Raw genomic sequence first — 22,940 nt, forward strand, 5'->3', positions numbered from 1 at the left:
ATTTTCGCTTGTTAGTGTTTAGTTATGTGTACATCAGCAGCAGCTAGTAACACCCGTATCACACCCCTGGGGTCAGGGTACCTTCACCATTACCCCTTATGCCATTTTCAATTTGAATTTTCACCCGTGGGGACCGTGTACTGTGAACTTTCTAGTCAGGTTGCGGTCAGCCAATTGCAGCGCTTCTTTTTCTCACTTGTATTTGCAAAATTCCATGAATTATTCGCAGCCAGAGATATATAAATTTATTTGCCCTTAAATATCTCCTAAATTACTGATCGGTTTTACATCAAATAACAAGAAACACAATCTGCGTACAGGCAGCAATTTTTCTGCCAAATTTAATGCAATTCTGTTCAGTGGTTCAGGATGTAGATGTGTTGGCACGTCCTATGGGAATTAACATGGGAAATGCAACTTTTTTTTACCCCCCCCACCATTTTCTCGGTCCATGCTTAACAGATCACCCCGAAACTTCCTGTGTGCCTGCAAGACTCACTGGGCCAAATGGTGCTAAAGATATAGGCAAGTCAAAAAATGCTTTTTCTATGGAAACATGGTCCTAACTATAAGTACCTACTGGCAACTCTTCAAATGCTAGCTGGTAGTAAGTTCCAGAGCATTATGGCTTCTATTGAGAAAGCAGTGCCTCTATGGGTTTCTTATGATAAGATGTGCTAGAAATTGTGTCTTTTGGCTGGCTGGCAGTTTCCACTCTGTACAAGCAGGGACCCTCACTCTAGTCAGGATAAGGGAGATATACAGCTCAGATACCCCCTGCTCACCCCCTTGATAGCTTGGCACAAGCAGTCAGGCCTATCTCAGAGGCAATGTGTGAAGTATTTGTACCAACACACATAGTAACACAGTGAAAACCCCACAAAATAACTCAACACCTGTTTAGAAAAATAGCCAATATTTATCTGAGTAACACAAGACCAAAACAACAAAAATCCAACATACACAAGCAAAGTTATACATTTTCAAAGGTTAAACTTCAATATAGCGCTTAGAAACACAAATGTTTTGAATTTTGAAAGTGATGAAACAAGCCAGTGGAGTCGAAGAAGCGAGGCATCGCTGATTCTGGAGAGGCATCAGTCCTGGTGCTGTGGAGCAAAGGCATTGGTGCGAAGCATCAGGTCCTTGCTGCGGCGCATGGGATATGAGGCGGCGGCAATATGAAGCTCACAGGGTCAGGGTCACGCCACAGGGCTGCAGGCGCCCCCGTGGAGTCGGGTGTCACGGACGTCGGTGACATGGCACTCAGGACTCATGATGTTACAGGACATCAGTAGGGCTGCAGCAGTGTCAGGCCTGCAATGTCAGTCGGGGTTTTTGTTGCACTCCACCGGGACCAGGGCTTCAGTTGCATGAGTCGCGGGGTCAAGCAGCGCCATCAGCTTCGGCATCATCCAGGGCAGGTGCAGTTGTTTTTTCTTGGTTTTCAACCAGCTTCCAACCCCAAGGACCCAGTAATTGGAATAGGCGCCACCTGGCCAGTTAGGGTCCACAGTAAATTAACACAGAGGCTGATAGGTGAAGTCTGTGCTGTCCCTGAGACTTCTTAACAATAGGCAAGCTCAGTCCAAACCCTTGGAGAAACTTCACAAGCAGGATACACAGCAAAGACCCGTCTTTGTCCTCTCTAAGGCAAGCAGCAACTGCAGGCCAACCCAGCAAAGCACATACAGCAAAGAGTCAGTATTCCTCCTCTAGCTCCTCATCTCTTCTCCTTGGCAGGGGTTCCTCTTGATCCAGAAGTGTTCTAAAATTCTGGAGCTTTGGGTCCACTACTTATACCCATTTCTGCTTTTGAAGTTGTCAAACTGTTGTTGACAAGATCCTGCCTTGCCCAGGCCTGGCCCCAGACACACACAAGGGGGTCGGAGACTGCACTGTGTGAGGACAGGCACAGCCCTTTCAGATGCAGGTGTCAGCTCCTCACTCCCCACTTTAGCCCGGGAGACTCATTAGGATATGCAGGACACTCCACAGCTCCCTTTGTGTCACTGTCTAGTGGGAATTCACAAACAGCAAAATTATCAGTTTGACCCAGACATGGATTCCACAGGCAGGCAGAGGCACAGAATGGTTAGGCAAGAAATTCCCACTTAATAAAAGTGACATTTTCAAACTGACAATCTAAAAATCAACTTTACCAAAATATGTATTTTTAAATTGTGAGTTCAAAGACCCCAAACTCCAAATCTCTGTCTGTTCCCAATGGGAAACTGCACTTAAAAGATATTTAACGGCAGTCCCAATGTTAACCTGTGGGAGAGATAGGACTTTCAATAGTGAAAAACGAATTTGGCAGTATTTCACTATCAGGACATGTGAAACACACCAGTACATGTCCTACCTTTTAAGTACACTACACACCACCCCAGGGTCTACCTAGGGCCTAACTTAGGGCGACTGATATGTAGTAAAAGGGAAGGTTTGGGCCTGGCAGGTGGGTAGACTTGAAAGGTTGAATTCACATTGCAAAACTGCACCCACAGACACTGCAATGGCAGTACTGAGACATATTTACAGGGCTAATCATGTGGGTGGCACAATCAGTGCTGCAGGCCCACTAGTAGCATTTGATATACAGGCCCTGGGCACCTCTAGCGCACTTTACTAGGGACTTACTAGTAAACCAAATATGCCAGTCATGGAAAAGCCAATGCGCCTTAGCACTGGTCAGTAGTGGTAAAGTGCCCAGAGTACCAAAACCAGCAAAAACGAAGTCCAGCACACAGTCAAAAATACAGGAAAAAGAGGCAAAAAGGTAGGGGAAACCACACCATGGATACCAGATCTAACAAGATGGTATGATGATAAGTGGTGCAAGCCTGGAGTGAAGTGGACTGCTTTGTTTGTATTGGTTGAATTTAACTTGTATGTTATAGCAGTATTTTTCCTTAAGAAAGTCTCTGGACAATGCAAAGTGCCTGGAACATTGTTCTTCTAGCTATAGGTTGCCAGCTGAGGGATTGCAAAACTGGAGTTGTGTGCTCTCTTGGGAGAACGGCAGAGAATAAGTTTTGCAGCTGCATTTTGGATCAGTTGTATTTGTTTGATGAATGCTGTTGCACCAAGTTAGAGGCTGTTGATACAGTCAAGCTTGGAAACTATGAGTGTGAGGATGGCTTTCAATTTATGTTGGTATCCAAGGTATGGGGAGATGCAACTTAGTGTTTTCATTTCTTAGAAGGCCCTATATGTGATTTTTTTTAGATCTGGTATCAAGTGTAGGTCTGAATTCACGGTTATCGCTAGATTTCTGCAGTAGCAGCCGACACAAATTGAAAGTGGTGGGGTGGGTGGAGGAAGGGCGGGGGAGTCCGGAGAGGAGCATACGGGGGCACACGGGGGCCACGTGACGGGTTTCAATCATTAACAAAATTATAAAACACTTACCTGGTGCATCCGGCTGCCTCATGCGCCTCTGCTTCCCGCTCCCAGCAGTCCATGGGAAAGCATCAAAGAATCCCTGTGCAATCCCCACACTGCTCTCATGCTATTACCAAGCATGAGAGCAGCATGGGGATTGGTTGAGTGGTCTGGTTTACTGCTGACTCAGGCACAGGGAGTCTGTGCTATTTCTCCAACCCGGGTGTACGATACAGCTGGGTTGGAGAAACAAACCGAATTGTGCATGTCTGTTTGGCCAGCCTAGAAGGGCCGGCCAAACTGACTTGCACACTTAAGTGCACACCACTACTCCACTCCTCCTCCCCCTCCCATGGCCTCACCCCACCCTTCCATGCACACAGTGGCTCAGCCAGCAGCTGAAAAATAAAACAATAATAAAATATTGTTTTATTTTTCAGCTGCCACGCTCCTCCGCCACTGCAGAGGAGCTATCGCTGGGTTTCTGACTTCTCTTGATATTATTGGCGAGGCCTCATTTTCCTTAGGACATGTGGTTGTCGGCTGGTATTTTTGCCTTTGTTCGCAGGTCATAATCTCTGTCTTGCGGAATTGAGCTTTAGATGGTAATTCATCAGCCAAGTGTTTATGCCCTAAAGTCAACCATCGAGTTTTAAATTGTAGAAGTCTTGCAGGCCATCCCTTTTTTAAAAGATTTGTGTGTCATCTGGATAGTTGTAACAGGTGAGGTTGAATGATTTCACCAGGTTTGATAAGGGGGTTTGGTAATTTTTTTAATAATAGGCAGGATATGATGGACCCCTGAGGGATGCCACAGGGTTTTTGTTTGAGGAGTTGATGTGAAAGTTAGTACCAACACTAGTTCGCAGTCACAGCTGAGATGCCAAGAAATAAATGGCCATTAGCTGACTCCCTTCTTACCTTTTTTGTGATATGTCAAACAAGAATTCACTTTGTGAAACAATTGTACCACTATACCAGACATTGAGTCAGGTTGTTCTTGAGTCAGCAACGTTCAAGACTGTTCCTATTCCTGATACATAAGTGTTTATCAGTGCCTAAACCTATGAGCTATTCAGAAGCAATGTCCAATCAGGAAATCTTCAGATTCCAAAATGGCATAATGCTTTATTAGCCTTTTGGCTGCAGCAGAGTCATCACAAGCCAGGTATTATTTATATTTGACTGACATTGCTTAAGCCTATTGCCATTCCAGGTTCTAGAGATCTTTGTTTTAAATTATTTATTTATTTTATTTGCAGGTGCCATGTAGTTTTCTAAGTTAGTGTGCCTGCTGCAGAAGGCTGACACTACCGTAAAAAATAGCAGTGTGAATCTGAAATGACCCGATACAGCCTGCCATGCCATAAAGGACTGCTATAACGGACTGTCTGTCTTTCAAAAATTGGTTAATAGCTAGATAATTCTGCTGGAGTCAGCACACTGAGGATTCGTCTCCTTCAATCAAATATTGTAAAAAACATTATTGGGGCATCTGAGGCTGAAAGCATTTGTAGTTCAAGTCATTCATAATATTAAAGGTAAGGTAATAGAACATGTAATTAACCAGATCCTCTATGTCATTTGTGAAGTCATCTGTTACAGCAAGTGTGCAGTAATGGTTTGTATAGCAGGTTTGCGAGCTATGGTTAGCACAGCTAGTCATACTGGGGATATTTGGCAGGTTGGATTTCATAACCATAACTGCATTTTAACCTGACCTCACCTCTGAAGTGACAGATGTAATTACAAACGTTGTGAACAATTTTACAGATGAGATTACTTATTACATTATGTTTAACACTATAAAAGATACAACTATGAACGTTGTAATATTTACTGCTTTTAGTGAGTGTTATTTAATTATTATGGATTTAATTGCTTTTAGGTACTGTTACGTAGTGGTATAAATATTGAGGGGGTCATAAGCACTGCATTTGAAATGCAATTTGAGATTTGAGATGTCATGAGTGAGATTACCATTGATGTCATGTTAGATGTCATCAGTGATGTAATGTTGGAGGTCTTGAGTGGTGCATGGCATAAGCTTGAGTTATGTTTTGCATAACTAACCATAACTGGCTTATTACAAATGTTAGGTTTTGTTTCATAACCATAAATTAATTTTTCTTCACTTTATTTGCTTTTTTCAGCTATGTTGTGAAATTTATTTTCTGCATATGTTAATGTCTTATGAATAAATAATGAATGAAAGTAACTATACTTTACCCCAAGCAAAGTTATTTCAGTGAAGTTGTTGTTGATAATACACTAAAATAAACCCTGATCTCTTTATATGCCTCCATTATAAAATTGTTGTGCCAAATCCACTTTCTGGCCAATCCTTTATGAACACAGCCTTCATCTGTGTAACTAACTATGTTGTGCATGGCTGTGCAAATTGGGGAATGGCCAGAAGACATGATGTGCTGCCAAGGCCTGCACCGAACTGTCACTGTATGAGGTCCTATGCCCAACCTACTGAGTGGCCAAATGTCACTATGTTCAACCTTTCACCATGCACCGTTTAGGTTGGATACAAGGCCTAGCCTGTGCATAGCTTGTATGGCAAACCACAGTGTGGAAAACCTGTGCTGTATGGTACACAAAAAAGCTTAGTTGCATTGCCTGCGCGTACCAATTCCCATGCCATAGGAAATGTTTTTGGCCACATGACCTGTAATCAGCACTGCACATAACCTCCTATGCAGCCTACCCCATGCAACAAACTCCACTGTGCATAACCACTATGTTGCTGTAGGGCTTGGATATATACTCATCTTTTCATTCATTTTTTCAGGCACACAGTGGACTCTCGGTGCAGTGCCAGGTCTGTGATCACGCCCTGTACCTCTGTACAAGCTGTCCATGGTTTTCACCTATACATAGCATAATCTGACGATGGTCTCCATCAATCCTTATGCAAACCACTCCCTATACCATTGAACAAGATATACATGGCATTAGGCAGCACGCTCTGGTTACATGGCCTGGCCTGACCTGTGGTGAAATGCCACAAAACCACCAGCACATGATATTTCGCTGTGCGTATTTTAATGTGGGTTAAGGTCCTTTGCCAGCCCCAATTCCACTGAACCAGGTACATTTGGGCTTTACCAGTGCGCAACATCCTCTGGGGACCTCGCCTGGCTACACAAGCCCTTGTGCTACCGAACCAGGGTCCAGATGTATCAAGTTTTCCAATAGCGATTACCAAATTGCAATTTTTTTGTGAATCACAATTAAGTAATCGCTATTGGAATGTATGAAACTCCAGGAGTTTAATCTAGCAATTCGCAAGGGCTTGCAAATGGACCTACCTCATTAATATTCATGAGGTAGGTCACAATTATCAATCCATTGCGAATGGCTACAATCACAGGGATGGTGGCCTGCTGGGCTCAGCAGTTCCCCATGTCTGTGATTGCTTTTTAAAAAAACAATCTTTTTTTTTAATGCATCCCGTTTTCCTTAAAGGACAATGGGATGTGTTTAAAAAAAGAAAAATGAAAAGTTTTCTTTTCATTTTTTAAGAGCAGGCAGTGGTCCATGGGACCACTGCCTGCTCTTAAAAAAATGTTTTCACATGGATTCACAAAGGGGAAGGAGTCCCTTTGGGACCCCTTCCTCTTTGAGAATGGGTTAGCACCAATTTGAAATCAGTGGTGACTGCAATGGTTTTGCAACTGCATTCACGGTCCAAAAACAATCATCCATACCTCTGCAATTCGGTATTAGGAAGGAATAGTTTTTTTTCCTCTTAAATATTTTGGCTGTAAGTCCTTTTGTCACCAGAAGAGTAAAAGATGTTTTGATTTCAGCATCAATATTCGCTATAGTTAGAACTCAGGCTGGGTAAATGTTCACAAACTGCTTCCAGAACCACAAGTTTTTTTTCATTTAAAATGAATTTCCACCTCTTTAGTGTGTGCTCCTCCCCAGCGTTGAAGTGTATTGTGTTACCCCCATCTAGCCTGAGCATTTCTTAATAAATTGAGCATTGTGGTTCGTGACTTAGGTACAAGCTTGGTCTTTTCTAAACGACAAAAAAGCCACAAATTAAAATTACAAAGTGGCTGGTGGGCGCTCATTTTACCCCAAGTACCTCGAACAAACTTTTTAGGTCAAAGCCTACCAGACAGCATAGCAGTCTAGTTTGCTAAGGGCATCTTGGGGACATTTAGAAAGCTTCAGTGGGAATGCATTCCGCCCATTTCTTACCATTGACTGAGTGGTTTGTAACTCACATTAGCTTTCTTTCTGTTTGCTAGCTCTATTTGTTTTAGGCTGCCCATCTTGAATTTGTCCCTTCCCTTGACCAACCCTTTATTACTGTATTCTTCCACCAGTACTGTATTTCTGTAAACAGGCCTTTAAATTGTGTTCTTAACTGGTCACATTTGCTGTACATTCAAAGACACTAGTCAAATGTCAGGTAGCCTGGTGTTTACTTTTCTTTCTCTGACTTTAAAGGGAGAGGGGTTATGTGACAATCATGCTGGCTAATGGGGAAGTGCTAGAGGAAAACTATAAAATGTTATTTTTTTCTAGCACATAGAATATAAATGTCTATAAATAACTGTGCAGATATGCAGAATATGTCAGAATTAAAAAGCACAAAGGAAGCACATTTGTTGGAAATTCTGAAGTGTGATGGAAACAAATATTTTGATACAATCAAATCAATAAACTAGGTGATGACATTTCCACAGATTATTGTTTGTATGCTGAATACCTTTATCAGTAAAACTGTATGTCTGTTCTAAATGTAATGGTCATTTCAATTGAATATGTGTAGTCTGTAATGGTAGTGTGCTACAACACCAGGCATAGTCCACTCTATGCCACTCCACTCTACTCTGCACCATTCCACACTATGCAACTCCACTCCATTCCACACTACATCCCCGCACTCTACTCTACACGACTCAACTCTACGCCACTTCACTCTATGCCTCTCTACACTTCTCTACTCTATGCCAATGCACTCTATACCACACTAATCTACCATGCACTACTGCAATCTTTGTCTCTGCCCTCTACACCACTCACTCTGTGCCACTCCACTCTTCAACACAACACTCAGCTCTGTCCTACTCCACTCTACACCAGTGCACTCTATGCTAATCCAATCTACACCACTTTAATCTACTATGCGCTCTACACCACTCTACTCTACCGTGCACCACTCCACTCAGAAACAATCTAGTCTATGTCACTGCACTCAGTGCCACTCCACTCTGTTCCACTCCACTCTGTTCCACTCCACTCTGCCTCACTACACTCAGCACCAATGCACTCTATACCACCTTATTCAAAAACAATGCAGTCTACGCCAATTTACTCTGCACCACCTGACTCTACGCCATTATACTCTACTCTGCAACACTTTACACCACTGCAGTCTCACCATTGTACTCTAAGTCACTGCACTCTAAGCCACTCTGGTCTACTCTGCACCACTGAACTCTATGCCACTGCTCTCAATACCACTCTACTGTGCACCACTTTACACCACTGCACTCCATTCCAATGCACTCTATGTCGCTCTACTATACACCCCTGCATTCTACAACAGTCTACGCTGCCATGCTGCACTCTCTGCCACTGAACTCTACACCACTGCCCATTACACTGCACCACTCTACTGTAAACCACTGCAATCTATGCCAATGCACTACTCTGCACAGCTGCACTCTTTACTGCTATACTCTACCCTGCAACACTCTATACCACTGCACTCCATACCACTGCATGCTACACCACTGTACTCTACACCATTGCTCTCTGCACCACTCTATGCGCCACTCTACTCTATGCCACTCTGTGTTACACCACTGCACTCTATAACACTGCAGTATCTGCCATCAAACTCAATGCCACTATACTCTGCACCACTGCACTCTGCGCCACTACACACTATGCCACTCTACACTATTGCACTCTACATCATTGCACTCTGCGTTGCTCTATTCTACTCAGCACCACTGACTCTACACCACTGCTCTCTGCACCACTTTATGCCACTGCACTCTATGCCACTCTACTTTATGCCACTACATTCTGCATCACTCTGTTCCATTGTAATCTACTCTGCACAATTGCACTCCACTCTACACTACTTTACTCTGTGCCGCTGCACTCTACACCATTTTACTCTACATGTCTGCTTTCTGCCCTGCACAACTCTACTATACCCTGAATCACTCACTCTATGCTACTTCACTGTACTCTGAAACAAGTTACTCTATGCCACTGAACTCTGTGCCACTGCAATATACTCTGCCCCACTCTACTCCATGCCACTGCACTCAACACCACTCTACTCTGTCACTGCACTCTACACCACTTTACTCAAAACAAATACACTGTACTCCACTGCACTCTATGCCAATAATCTCTGCACCATTGCACTTCACGCCATTTCACTCCAGGTCACCCTACTCCACTCTATGACACTACACTCTACGATACTGCACTCTGTCACTCTACTCCAATAAACGCTTCCCCACCCTATAACACTCTACTACACTCTTTGCCACTCTACAACACTACTCCACTCTATGATGCTCTACTCATATCCCTCTACAACTTTCCATGCCACTTTACTCTACTCTATTTTATGACAGACTACTCCACCCCACTCTGACACTCTACTGTACTCTATGTCTCTTGACACTACAACACTCTACTCCACTCTCTAACACTACTCCACTCTGTGACACTCCACTCTATGACACTCTACCCTGCGCTACACCACTCAACTCTACAACACTCTACACAACACCCTCTGTGCCACTCCACGCTACAATACTCTACTCCACTCAATGCCACTCAACTCTGCTCCACTCTATACCCTTTCACTCTTCTCCCTCCATGACACTCCGTGCACATCCACTCCACGACACCCAGCTCTACGCCACTCTATGCCACTTCACTCCATAACACTGCACTGTACTCCACTTTATGACAGTCCACTTCATGCCACTCTCATTTACCCCACTAACTTTTGTACATGTTTATCACCAACCACAGTTAAAGTATATTGGCAAAGCATATAGCTCTTCCTTGGTGAGACTGATAGGCTTTGCCAGTGCTTGTTTAGAACATGGTTCGTCAGGCAGTAGAGCCACTTCACGGACTTGGTAATAACTGTTAGAGTCAAGGTCATTTATTTTTCACTCTAAAGAGCAACAAAAGTGGTATATTTGTCAATTAACTGGGCAACCAGTTCACAAACTTTATCCATAGGGCATTTTCCATCTTTCTGAGCTGTGTCATCACCCCCCTGTGGTTACATGTTTTCGTCTTACTCCCATATAAACTTAGCTAATTTTCTTTAGAGCTTGAGCCAGTTTGTCAATTTTTAATGGTATCTAGAGCCATTCTGTAACCCATTCCTTAAGTTGATGAACCACCAGAGCAATTCACAAACCACAAGATAAGGGGAAACAAGTATCTCAGTCAATCAGATTTGTGTTTTTAATCAAAATTTCTGTTTGATAGTTCATTAATTTAACAATCCAGATGCCAGGTTACAGGGCGTTGTCATGGAATGGCCGCAGATGATTGCAGGCCCCCTTCTGTAACGCCTATTGCATGGGCCCACATTTCGCACCTGCCCAATATGAGGGGGGAAGCCTTCCATTTACATGGAGAAGTAGCTCATAGCTCATTGCAAATAAAGGAATGTAGTTGTTTCTGTTCTTGCTTCACATCGCAGATGTGGGTGCCTTATTTGGAAGGTTCTCAAGGGACACACTAAACCCACCCCCTAGAAAGTGAAGCACAGTTAGCCTATTCCTCAAGCCACCGTTTGGGAAGAGGCATGGTTAGCCTCGGCCTCCCCCAGTAACTCCTTCCACATGATGTTCATGCACCAACATGTGAGGATTGTTGAGCCCTCCAAAGGAGGCTGGAGCCACCTGTAATGAAATACGGAGCGTCTGTTTCAACCGCTGTTCCTTTGCGGCGGCACTCTGTTCAGCACAAATGATAAGTCAGAGAGTTAGCTCGTGTGCTGAACAGACCATATTTTATGCTATCTAAAGCACACAGTCCTTGTTTGTGTCAGATGCACATATTCAGGGTGTGTCCAACCAAGATCGTGTGCCGTCTGCAGTCGGGACCAGAACATCCCTAAATGTTACAATATTTACTTTTTATTTGTTTTCAGACTCTACTGAATTGATTTACTCAAAAAAAAAGTTTTTAAATTAGATCAAGCTGTAATCTGAAGCGAGGTTTGCTGTAATTCGGTTAGGCGTTTCTTGAGGCAGCAATGTGGAAATATCCATATTGGTCTTTGATTGAGAAATTTAACTTTTAGCAACCCCCAGAACCCCTGCTGACCAAAACTTTCTGAACTCCAACTTAGGTATGCTTATTTATAGGAAACGTCGTGCAGATCCATCAGCTGGGGCCAAAGTTGCTATTCACAATGTTTATGTTGGGTGACACAGACTGAGTGAACGCATGGTGGGGTCAAAGGCCACAATCAGAGTGTGCCCATGTGTACTGAGCACAGGAGTACAAAAACACTCCAGATACTTGTTTAGGTGGGCCATTATACAATTCTATGAAAACCCCATATGAAGAGATCTGATAATTAAGCAATGTGGTCAGCAATTTAACGATTTTGTAAACAGCGGTATGAATGCCCTTTAAAAACGTCAATATAATGAAAGATATGGTCACAATTTAAAAGCTGTTATGGTGAGCTATTGTAATTGTATCTCTTCCGATGCAATTCTTATGACAATATACCACAAAGAGCATCACATATCATATCACCTCTGATGTCGTTAGTGACATCACTGAAGTTGCAAATATTTTCTTTTTATCAAATCTGTGGAAATACATCCTTCCTTCCACGTAAACGTATTACAAAAACCTCTGTGTGCCAAGAGTGGCACTGGAACATTCTAGCTGTGACTAATTCTATGACGATATGTGTTGATAGTAACATTAGCTGAAACATTGGGTGTTATCTGTATGCAAAGGTCACATCAAAAATAACACTGACAACACAACTGATGCCTCGTTTCCACATTATTTGTTGGCAACGGAAAAAGTTGTATTTCTATGTGCATCTCACAGGGACATGTGTATGTTGGGATGCGTTACTGCAGCCTTCTTACCACAATGAATGGCTAGGAAGGTATGTACTGATAGTACTGCAGTAGTCTTCATTCTCTATATGAACAACACATAGAGGAAATCCAAAATGACATCATCGATTACGTCATTGTTTATGTTTTTTAATAGCAGTGATTCGTTTCTGGTCCTATTACAATTACTATAACTATGTCGTTGCTTAATATGTGTTTTTTCAGTGCTATTAGTATGGTTTTATCTGACTTTACATAGGAAAGGTATTGTTGAAAGGTTTTGTGAAAAACTTTTGAGATCATTTAAGTTTTAGTGCACGTTAACCAAGGAGAGGAGAAAAAGTTAATAGAACGTAGGAGAAGGTCACAAAATGTGATTTTAACATTCGGGCACACTACAAAATGATGATAGTTCAGGGTCTGCTACAGAGATCAGTAGCATTTCTCTTTACAGCTAGACATGATGGATGAGTTTACATGAAAGTTGTGAGTTTTTGCCACGCAAATGTTTCCAGGTCTGGATGGGTTCAGGTTCCCATAGCCCTGAAAACCAGCACTTGCCTGGGAGAGATTATGGTGTCCTGAGTGGCCAATTAAACGTTGCAGAGGTCTGTGTGCATAGAATTTCATTAATACATACATGCATATATAACAGAATTTCATTGATAAATACATATATGTGAGCCATATATAACAGAGTAGGTGATAGACATTCTATATTTATGATTAAGTTTCAGTTTTCATTGAAAAGCAGTTCTGTTTAATGGCTGGCGCTTTTCCATTAATCTGCGTGAAATTTGCCTGAAATCAACGCAGCTTGCTGAGTTTCAGTTCTCTAGTTTCATTAAGATCTAGCATAAGGGATGGGACATTACAATCGGGGTGGGGGTGACAGGTTAAAAGGGAGCGTTGTCGATTATTTGATTCTAGGTCCCTTAGAAATCGCTACTCCTTGCTATTGAATGAACGGAGTTGCACCACATATGAACTGAAACTAGAGCTTTACTCAGAATAGACCCTTTTGTGTACTTTTCAGATCCTGGTAACTCTTAGGGGGTGGTCTCTGGAATTCTGTCAGCATCTGTGACTTTATGAGCTCCTATATTTGCGCGCATTCTGTGAATAATCTGCTAGATTCTGCGGGCGGTGCTCCTCTGTGGCTTTGCAGCTATGCTGCTCTGGGCATTTTTGGGCTCTGTGTTTTTGTGCGCTCTGCGGCTCCAGCAGCTTTGTGGATCTACTGGGCTTCGAGAGCTTTGCTGCTCTAATCCCGGAGCTTTACAGCTCCGCTCCTATGGGTTGTGCTGGGGCTCGGAGTTCTATTAGCTGTTCTACTCAGACAACTTTGGGAGTCTGCTGGACCCTCAGTGCCACGCTGTTGTGGCAACATTGGGAACGTGAGTGACTTTGGCTTTTCCTCTGAGTGGGTCCGCGTCGCATCCCACGAGCCGAAGTGGCTCCTTGACTGCTGGACTTGGGGAGGCTACCGGCTCAGGCAGCTTACCTCTGCCGCGGCTCGATGGGCTGTGCGCTGCAGTGCCATTGCTCCACTGGGCTTTGGCTGTCAGGGGCTCAGGTGGCTCCGTGCCGCTGTGGCTATTCTGAGCTCCGGCTACTGTTGGGTCGGTGACGCAAGGGCTGTGCCGTGCCACGGTCTGCGGTAGCTCGGTGACACCGTGGCTCACTGCTCTGCGCGCCCACGGGCTCAGGTGGCTCGGGAAATCCGTGGCTCACTGGGCTCTATGCTGCTATGGTTCAGGTGGCTTCGTGACGCAGTGGCACTGCCCTATCCCCAGTGTCTCGGGGATACAAGTATCTGTCGGCATGTGGGCTATCACTCACGGATAGCTTTGGGACGCCGTGGATTACGGTGCACTGCGCCGCCACGGGATCCGGTGGCTCGGGAAATCCGTGGCTCACTGGGCTCTATGCTGCTATGGTTCAGGTGGCTTCGTGATGCAGTGGCACTGCCCTATCCCCAGTGTCTCGGGGATACAAGTATCTGTCGGTATGTGGGCTATCACTCACGGATAGCATTGGGACGCCGTGATTCAAGGTGCTCTGAGCAGCCACAGATTTAGGTGGCGGGGGACGCTGTCTCTCTGATGGATTCTGGATGCCAGAGCCTCAGAAGCCTCCAAGACGCCCTTGCTCTCTGGGCTATGAGCACCCAGACAGAGGCTCAATCGGCTCGGGGAGATCGTGGCTTACTGGGATGTGCGCTGCCACGGTGGGACAGGCGGGCTCAGGTGGGTCAATGACGCCGTGGCTCACAGTGCTCTGCGCTGCCATAGGTTCAGGTGGCTTTGGAACTCACTGGAGTTTACGCTTCCATGGGTTTAAGTGGTTCCATGACGCCGTGGCTCTGCTGGGCACAGTTCTCAAGCGTGTTGAGGATACATCGCTCTGTCGGACTCTGGGCTAGCACTGACTCAGATGGTATTAGGACGCAGCGGCTCACGGAGCTGTGCCCAGCCACAGGTTTAGGTGGCAAGGGGACGTCATGGCTCTGCTGTTCTTTGGATACCAGAGCCTCAAGTGGGTCCGTGACGCCTTTGCTCTCTGGGCTCTGCCATGCCACAGGATCAAATAATCTGGGACGCAGTGGCCCATTGGGCTGTAGGCTGCCACAGGCTCGGGTGACTTTGAGACGCCGTGGGTCACTGGCCCGTACTCTGCCACAGGCTCGGGTGGGTCGGGGACGCCGTGGCTCTCGGTGCTCTGCACTGCATAATTTTCAGGTGGATTGGGGACGCCGTGACTCTCAGTGCTCTGCGCTGCCACAGTCCCAGGTGGGTCGGGGACGCCGTGGCTCTCAGTGCTCTGCGCTGCCACAGTATTAGGTGGGTCGGGGATGCCGTGGCTCACAGGGCTGTAGGCTGCCACGGAATCGGGTGGCTTTGGGATGCCGTAGCTCACGGGGCTGTACTCTGCCACAGGCTCAGGTGGGTCGGGAACGCAGCGGATCTCAGTGCTCTTCGCTGCCGCAGGCTTGGGTGGGTCGAGTACGCCGTGACTCTCAGTGCTCTGCGCTGCCACGAACTGAAATGGCTGGCGGGCTCCGTGGCTCGCAGTGCTCTGCGCTGCCAGGGACTCTTGCCACAGCTCAAGAAGCTCTGCACTGCCACATATGTAGCCACATATGTAGCTAGCAGGGCGACGCCCTGGCTCTTCTGGTCTCTGGCTGCCACGAGTCAGGTGTCTTTGGGACGCCGAGGGTCACTGACGTGACGCGATCACGGGCTCGAGTGGCTCTGGGACGCCGTGGGTCACTGGGCTGTACCCTGCCACGGGGTCAGGTGGCTTGGGAACGACGAGGGTCACTGGGCTGCACCTTGCCACGGGCTCAGGTGGCTCGAGGCGCCTTGGGTCACAGGGCTGTGCTCTGCCACGGGCTCGGGGACGCCGAGGGTCACTGGGAGTGTAGCCTGGCCACGGGGTCAGGTGGCTCGGGGACGCCGTGGGTCACTAGGCTGTACTCTGCCACGTGCTCAGGTGGCTCGGGGACACCATAAGTCACTCGGGTGCACGCTTCCACGGGCTCCTGGACGCCGTGGCTCTGTGAGGTACATGGAGTAGACACTTACGTTCGGTCGGCATGCTGATGATGGTCTCGGCAGTCGCGTGATAGTCATCATCCTCCAGGGTGCCCTCGCTGCCGTCGTCCTGCTGCACGTCGTGCGAGTCCATAAGGTTCTGGAGCGGGGGTGCCCGGGGCAGCATCTGGAGCAGCGCCTCGCCGCTGATGTTAGGCGCCTGCTCCATGCGCAGTTTGCTCAGAATCTGCGCCTTGATGGCCTCCAGGCGCGAGTAACGGGCGTTCAGCCGCCAAGCGCAGGCGGTGCAGGGGTCGCCTTTCTCCGGACTGCCCTGGCCAGCCTGGTTATCTTCGTCGAGCTCCACCGGCGGCAGGCTGAGAAGTGCGGAGAGGAGCAGGCACGCAAGAAACTGAATGGGCCTCATGCTCTGATGGCCAGCACACTGCGGTAGGTATCCTGCCTTAATAATATTCCCCAACCCCCGCCAATTGCTTCTTACTGTGCAATCCGAGGCACTACGAGCTCCACTGGCAGCGGTGTAGCCCGGGAGAGCTTTTATACTGAACTTGAGTTACACTTTTGCCGTCCACCCCCCGGGTTGGCTCCGTTGCCATCAATGAATCTATCTGTCAGAGCCCGGAGTCCTCTCTGTCACAGGTCACCAGGGCAGGGCTCTGCCGCTGCTATCAACAGTACTCTGTCCCCAGGGGCCACGTTTCTTCAGTCACTTCGTATCTGAAAGTTCTATAATGCACCATCTACAGCGTAGTAGCGGGACTTTCTACAGTGCTTTGTCTATCAGTACTGTCTACAGTGCACTGTATTAGTTTTCTGCAGTGCAGTATCTTTCTGCTGCACGCTCTCTTTCTGAGGTTTCTTTCTATGACTTTTTGCAGTGCACTCTCATTCCTCATTGTACTATCTACCAGCACGTTCCAGAGTGCACTCCCTTTCCACATTTCATTGTGGAGACTTTGAACAGTGCACTATCTTTCGTGGTTTTCTACAGTGTACTATCAGGGTTTATTATGGTGCACTAGTAAGTAAGTGTATTTTTTGTTTGACTCTTAATTAAATCAATTAAAAAACAATACAATGCATTGTAAAAGAAGAAAAATACACTAGAAGGGAATAAATATTATGTCCTAAAATGCTGAAGAAATACTAAAACGAGGTTTAGCCAAATAGTGACGGTGCACAGATGCAATGACATTAAAAGGAAATGGAATTAAAACGTCTTACATCAAAGTTTGTGAACAACGGCGAGAAAAGGGGCAGCTGCCTGCCTTTGGCTGTTGAACAGTTCTCTTGGCAATCTTGTCCATCAACATTGAGAATCTCGCAATGAGTCTACAGTCTTTTCCATGAAAGCAATGCTTCATTGCTTCCTGGCAGGATCGAATGTTCGGTTCCCGGAATAGTTTCCTGAGTAGTATCCTTCTTTCCTGCTCGAAGGTGGGGGCAGGTGCACAATACGTGAGTCAAAGATTCTTTCGTGTAGGGGCAGAAGCGACTAGAGGTGTCTAGGCGTGCATGTTTCTACCCTTGAGTTCACCTACATCAAATGGACCCATCTGGAGTCTTAGAAATTTAAGGGTATATTTAAGAGTCTCTAGTGTCACTTTAGCGCCGCCATAGTGTCATTTTTTTATGCTAAGGCAGTGCTAAAGTGGCTTTTTCCACGTGCCATATTTACAAAGTGGTGCAATGCATGCATTGCGCCACTTTGTAACCCCTTGCACCACATTATGCCTGCGCCAAGCATAATATATGCAAAGGGGGCGTTCCCCCGTTAGGGGAGCTGAAAAATTGTGCAAACAAATCTAAAAGATTTCTTTGCGCCATTTCTTATCAGCATTTTTAACGTCTGTGCAGAGCAGGCGTTAAAATAAGGCTCCTATTGTTTTCAATGATTTTGACGCTGATCCGGCAAAGCGCCAAACTACCAACAAAAATGTTGATGCTAGTTCCCTAATTAAGACCATGGTACACCAAATGTAAATACGGCGCACTCATGGTGGCTTTAGGAGGGCGCTAAGAGGCGCAAGGAAAGTGGCTCTGCACTGGGTGCAGCACCACTTTTCTTAAATATGCCCCTTAGTTTAGACTATTTTAACAGGGACTTCGATAAGTAGTGTTATGGTTGCGGCCCTGCATAGGTGGGTGCTACAAATTTGTTGTGAGTCTTGGCTTGTAGCATGGCCTAGTTGTTTTTCGCTGACTGAGTTTCCCCAATTTTCCTCAGGAGTCATTTGAAGTAGCCAGAGGAGATGTTTAAGGTCCATGGTTGATCCATTTGAAGATCTATAAGGGACTTCTCTATCGCAGTTTGCCAGTGCAAGGCAAAGGAGTTGGTCAAGCCTTGACCGAGGTGGAATTTGAAACTCCTGGGCTCTGCCTTTTTTAATTTGGATCAGAGCTTCAGCAAGTTAGGCCTCGCTGTCAATACTTGATCTGTAAGGTCGAAATCCAAGCGCATCTGAGCTTCCCTAGTGGAGTTTGAAGACTGATCTAAATAGCCCTGATTGGTTTACATTTAGGCATCCTCGAACTTGTCTTGAAATGCTTCAAGCTAATAAACTAGCAAGGGCAAAAATGTGGCATTTATGACCTGCAATAAAGGTCGGAGTGTACTATCAGGATTTTCTACAGTGTACTTTCTACAGCTATACATCTTTCTAAGGATTTATGAGTTTCTACAGTGTACTAGCTACAGCGCATTAGCTGTGCGGCTTGGTACTGCCATCCTTCTATAGTGCACTACTGGGTCGCTCTACAGTGCTCGGGTTAGGATTTTCTAGAGTAAGGTGGTGGTGTTGCCTGCAGGACGAGTAGTCCTTATTAAGATGGAGGTATTCTCTAAATTCTAATACTTATTCCTGAATATTCCACACCCTTTTAATATGTTTGTTTCCAGTCTGTAAAGTCACATCACAATGGACGTCTGTGGTCAGAAAAACAGCCACAAATTAGCAGGGAGATTGCAAAAACGCCTTTTGACAGGAGCGAGTTTGCAGTGCCAGACTGAGACTGAATCTGTCTAGTAGCACAGTGCTATCATTCAAAATTTGATACTATCCAAACAGGTGCATACCCTAGCTTATACCCGAGAAGGAACAGTCAGATGGCATACCCCTGACATCATGGTTGCTCAGGGGCCTGCCAAAATCCAAGGGGGTGGTGATCACGGATACAGCCACCCGCTGGGCAAGGAGAACTTTGGTATTGCGGTTGGGCAAACCTCAGCTACACTCGCCAGCGATGCACTGGCATAGAACCCAGTCCTGCCACTCACCATACCTCCTAGGGTAATATATTTACTAAACAGAGCGGGGTTGACTGAGGTGGGGCACCTCAGCGAGGAGGGGACCTTCATTATGTTAGAACAATTCAAAGGGAGGTGCAACCCCACCCCACTGGATGTACTTATATATTTCCGATTATGATGTACCATGCTAGAGAAGATGCCGGTTTCCCTGAGGAACCAGCCAAAGTGGGCACCTAACCCAGTTGATCAGACCAATGGACTTTACTAGAAGGGTATCCTCAGGGCTTTAAGTGGGATGAAAAACTTGGGTGTATCTGCAAGGGGCGTGGCCGATTAAATTAAGGGCGTGGCTTAAACCCATAAGCTAAAAATCACGAGTGGTGTCAGCAGTGTGACACTGGTGGTAATTGCGATTGCTTTGCGACCGCGTTCGTGGTCACAAAACAATACAGCATTGCGCTGCGACTCGCAATTAGGAAGGGGAACACCTCTTCCTAATTGCGACTCGCAGTCCCGTTTTGCGAGTCGGTAACCAAGTTACCGACTCACAAAACGGGGATCGGGCATCGCAATGTGCTTTTTGCACGTCGCAAACAGCGAAATTTGCTGTTTGTGACATGCAAAACGTTTTGAAAATCGGGCCCTTGGTTCCCCTAGGGCAGTGGTGGCAGTGAATCATCCTATTCACAGGAGCCCCTGTGCTAGGCTTGGACCACGTTCCCAGTAGGACATCCGATAGTGCTTCATTGAAAGGGAACAGAGGTTCAGAGGAGAAAGCTCCTGGTTGAAGCACTTCCATCAAGATGTTAGTCTTGACTGCCACCAAGGGCAACTCATGGTCCAGGACTTCAACCTCCTGCTTCACAGCCATAGCATATGTAGCTCCCTCCTCCGTATCCATGGTAGGTGGAGAAAGCATGCTGGTATCAGGAGACGTGTTCAGTCCGCTGACATCAACCAGTTCCTCACACCAGTCCATGTCCTGACATTCTAACTGGTGTTCCAAAGGGTCCATGACCCCGCCCGTTCTTCCCTATGGCCTAGCCCTTCAGAATAAGGCTAAGATACCAACCTAGGACAACTGGGTCCTGTGGGTACCTGAGTTGGTATTGGTCGACTCCCCCTCGACTCCGTGTCGGCTTCGGGGATCCAAATGTGGCTGGCCCTGAAGGTGGGCACCAGAGCCGCCGGAGGCATCAGGTTGCATTGGCACAACTGGCCCTCATCTGGATCCCTGATTGAATCTATAAAAGCCCATCTGAGGCAAGGCTGAAGCTGCTGGTGCGGGCCCTGATGGGCCCCCCCTCTGACCCTGCGGGGCCAGAAGATGTTCCAAAAGGGTCAGCCTGCTCAAAAACAAGGCACAATGCTTCATAAATCTCTTTAATTTGAGCTAGGGTCACTCCGACTCCTGGAAAAGTTGGGAGGCGCAAAGTCAACCCAGGCGTAGGCTCCACAGAGCCATGCCTCAATTGCTGATGCTCTTTCGTGACATCGGCTGACAGACAAGGAGAAGTCAAAGCGCGCTTTGCGTTCTTGTGCTTCTTGTGTATCTTACCTGAATGTATTGATGACTTAGAGTGGAACGAAGAGGACTTGGGCCTCCTGGAGCAGTCCCGGGACCTTCCCCTTCACTGGGACCGAGACCTCTGAGGAGTAGTGCGACGTGGTGTCACCTGATGGGCTGCAAGCAAATTTAGGGACTCCTCCCTCAATGCCTTTGGCACCATTGCCCAGCAGTCGGAGCATGACTTGGAGTCATGGTTGCGCTCCAGACACCACATACACACGAGCTGTGGGTCTGTAACCACCACAGTGCAGTGACACCCGCCACATGGTTAAAACCTGTCTTCTTCAAGGACATTCCTCCGGATCTGCACTACCAGACAGGGAAAGAAAAGAACCTATGTCAGCGTGACAGGTGGTGCCTGTTTAGGTGCTACATACATAATTTATGGTGCGGCTGCTGCCAATTTGAGGAGCTGATGGACGCCACTTACCAGCACGCAGGGATACGGCTCCCAAAAATCTTCTGGATCCACCTGTGGAAATTCACAGCTAAAAGTCTCTATAAGATATAATCAAAAGTTTCTGATCAAAGTCCATTCACAGTTGAAAATATGATTGTAAATCATCAGAGTTGACTGTTAGAGAGGATGTATTGTTGACGTTTCAGTCTCAGATGGCTATCCAGTCCACAGGACCATCATGAGAACAAGACCAACAGGCCGGTCCCTGAAGAGCCTAAAGTATCACTAGACATTACACCATAATCTCAATGTATGTGAATAAGACTGGCTTGAGAGTTCTGCAATCTTTCATTAGTAAACACATGTGGTAAAGAGGAATTTGACCAGTGTTTGCCCCATCAGTAATTGATAAACCAAACAAATTACTATAAATAAATTGCTTCACAGGGCTGTACAGCTCAGTTAAGTGGTACTTTCATGACAACAAGCCCTCCTTTAGTTTTTGTAACTTTTGCAGAAGGCGAGTGAATAGGGGTTGTGATGAAAAGTTGCCCCACAACTACATTTAAAAAACACACTCTTTTTATCTGTGTTTATTTTGCTCTGTTCTGTGCATGTTGACTAGGACGTCAGGGTTTCCCATGTCAGTCTTGATTCCACTGAAATTTTTAAAAAATGTAAAAAGCATTTTTAACCACATTTTATTTGTTTTAAGAATGTAATAGGCAACTTGGCCCACATGGCCTATATTGAACATTAAATTGACTGAAAAGGAAATAGAAACAGAAACATAAAAAAATACCTGCCCATTAAAACCCTCTCCCTACCATTGCCTCCACCAGACTGAGATAAAACCAAAATGACAGAATAATCCTCCCACTTCAATTCGACCCAGCCTCCACCCCAGAATGTTCAGGTATTCATCACCAGGCGAGTAGCCAACTGGGCTAGCTGGACCCAAATCTATAACTCTGAGGTCAGCCCATCCCTTCCATATCTTATGGTATTTATGTGGGCAACCTCTTGCTTTAGATACTGCCACACCCTCCCCATACAGTGATCTATATTCTTCCATCCTGCTAAGGATGAAGGGTATCCTCCTTCCATTCCCTAGCCATATCATGTTTTGCTAGTTTCAGTCCTAGATAAAACAAAGTCAGTTTGTACCTATTCTATGTGAGATGGAGGAGGGTGAGAAGTGGGTCCCTCAGGACCAGCCATGACAGGAGCCTACACATGCATGTTAGCACTCCTTGCTAGATTTTGTCTAACAGCTCCATATAGGTGTGAAATAAAGTGCCCTTAGCCATGCCACAACAAAGATAAGCTGGGGAGGTGATTACCTGCATCTCCCAAAGCCTATGTCATGTATAGTATATCCTGTGTCTATACATCGGCCTCAGCCTGGCCACTGTAGCAGCCTCCTGTGGCGTTCCCAGGATTTCTGTCCAGTCTTTGTTTTTCAACTCCCCTATGTCTGCCTCCCATGCCATGCAGAGGGGACCAAAGGTGCTAGCTGATTGGTGATCAGGGATTGGTACTTCTTCATGATTCTATGATCACTGAGGTCACCCATAAGGAGTTTACCCTCTTGTGGTTTCAATTCAGGGAGATCTGACAGGGCAGCGATTAATGGGGTCCGTGCATGGCGGAGTTGGAGGTGTATATG

At 46.1% G+C, this 22,940-nt stretch overlaps 1 protein-coding gene across 1 annotated transcript in view; it reads right to left on the bottom strand.

Moving 5' to 3' along the window:
• The window catches only part of MSTN (myostatin), a 78,692-nt gene extending 62,136 nt beyond the window's left edge, over positions 1-16,556 (bottom strand). The window contains exon 1 of the mRNA XM_069225901.1: positions 16,082-16,556. Coding sequence (XP_069082002.1) covers positions 16,082-16,457 — 376 coding nt within the window. The 5' untranslated portion in view covers positions 16,458-16,556. The remainder of the gene's footprint in view (positions 1-16,081) is intronic.
• Between the last annotated feature and the right edge of the window lie 6,384 nt (positions 16,557-22,940).

This window comes from Pleurodeles waltl, chromosome 3_1, assembly GCF_031143425.1.
Source record: "Pleurodeles waltl isolate 20211129_DDA chromosome 3_1, aPleWal1.hap1.20221129, whole genome shotgun sequence".
Taxonomy (NCBI): domain Eukaryota; kingdom Metazoa; phylum Chordata; class Amphibia; order Caudata; family Salamandridae; genus Pleurodeles; species Pleurodeles waltl.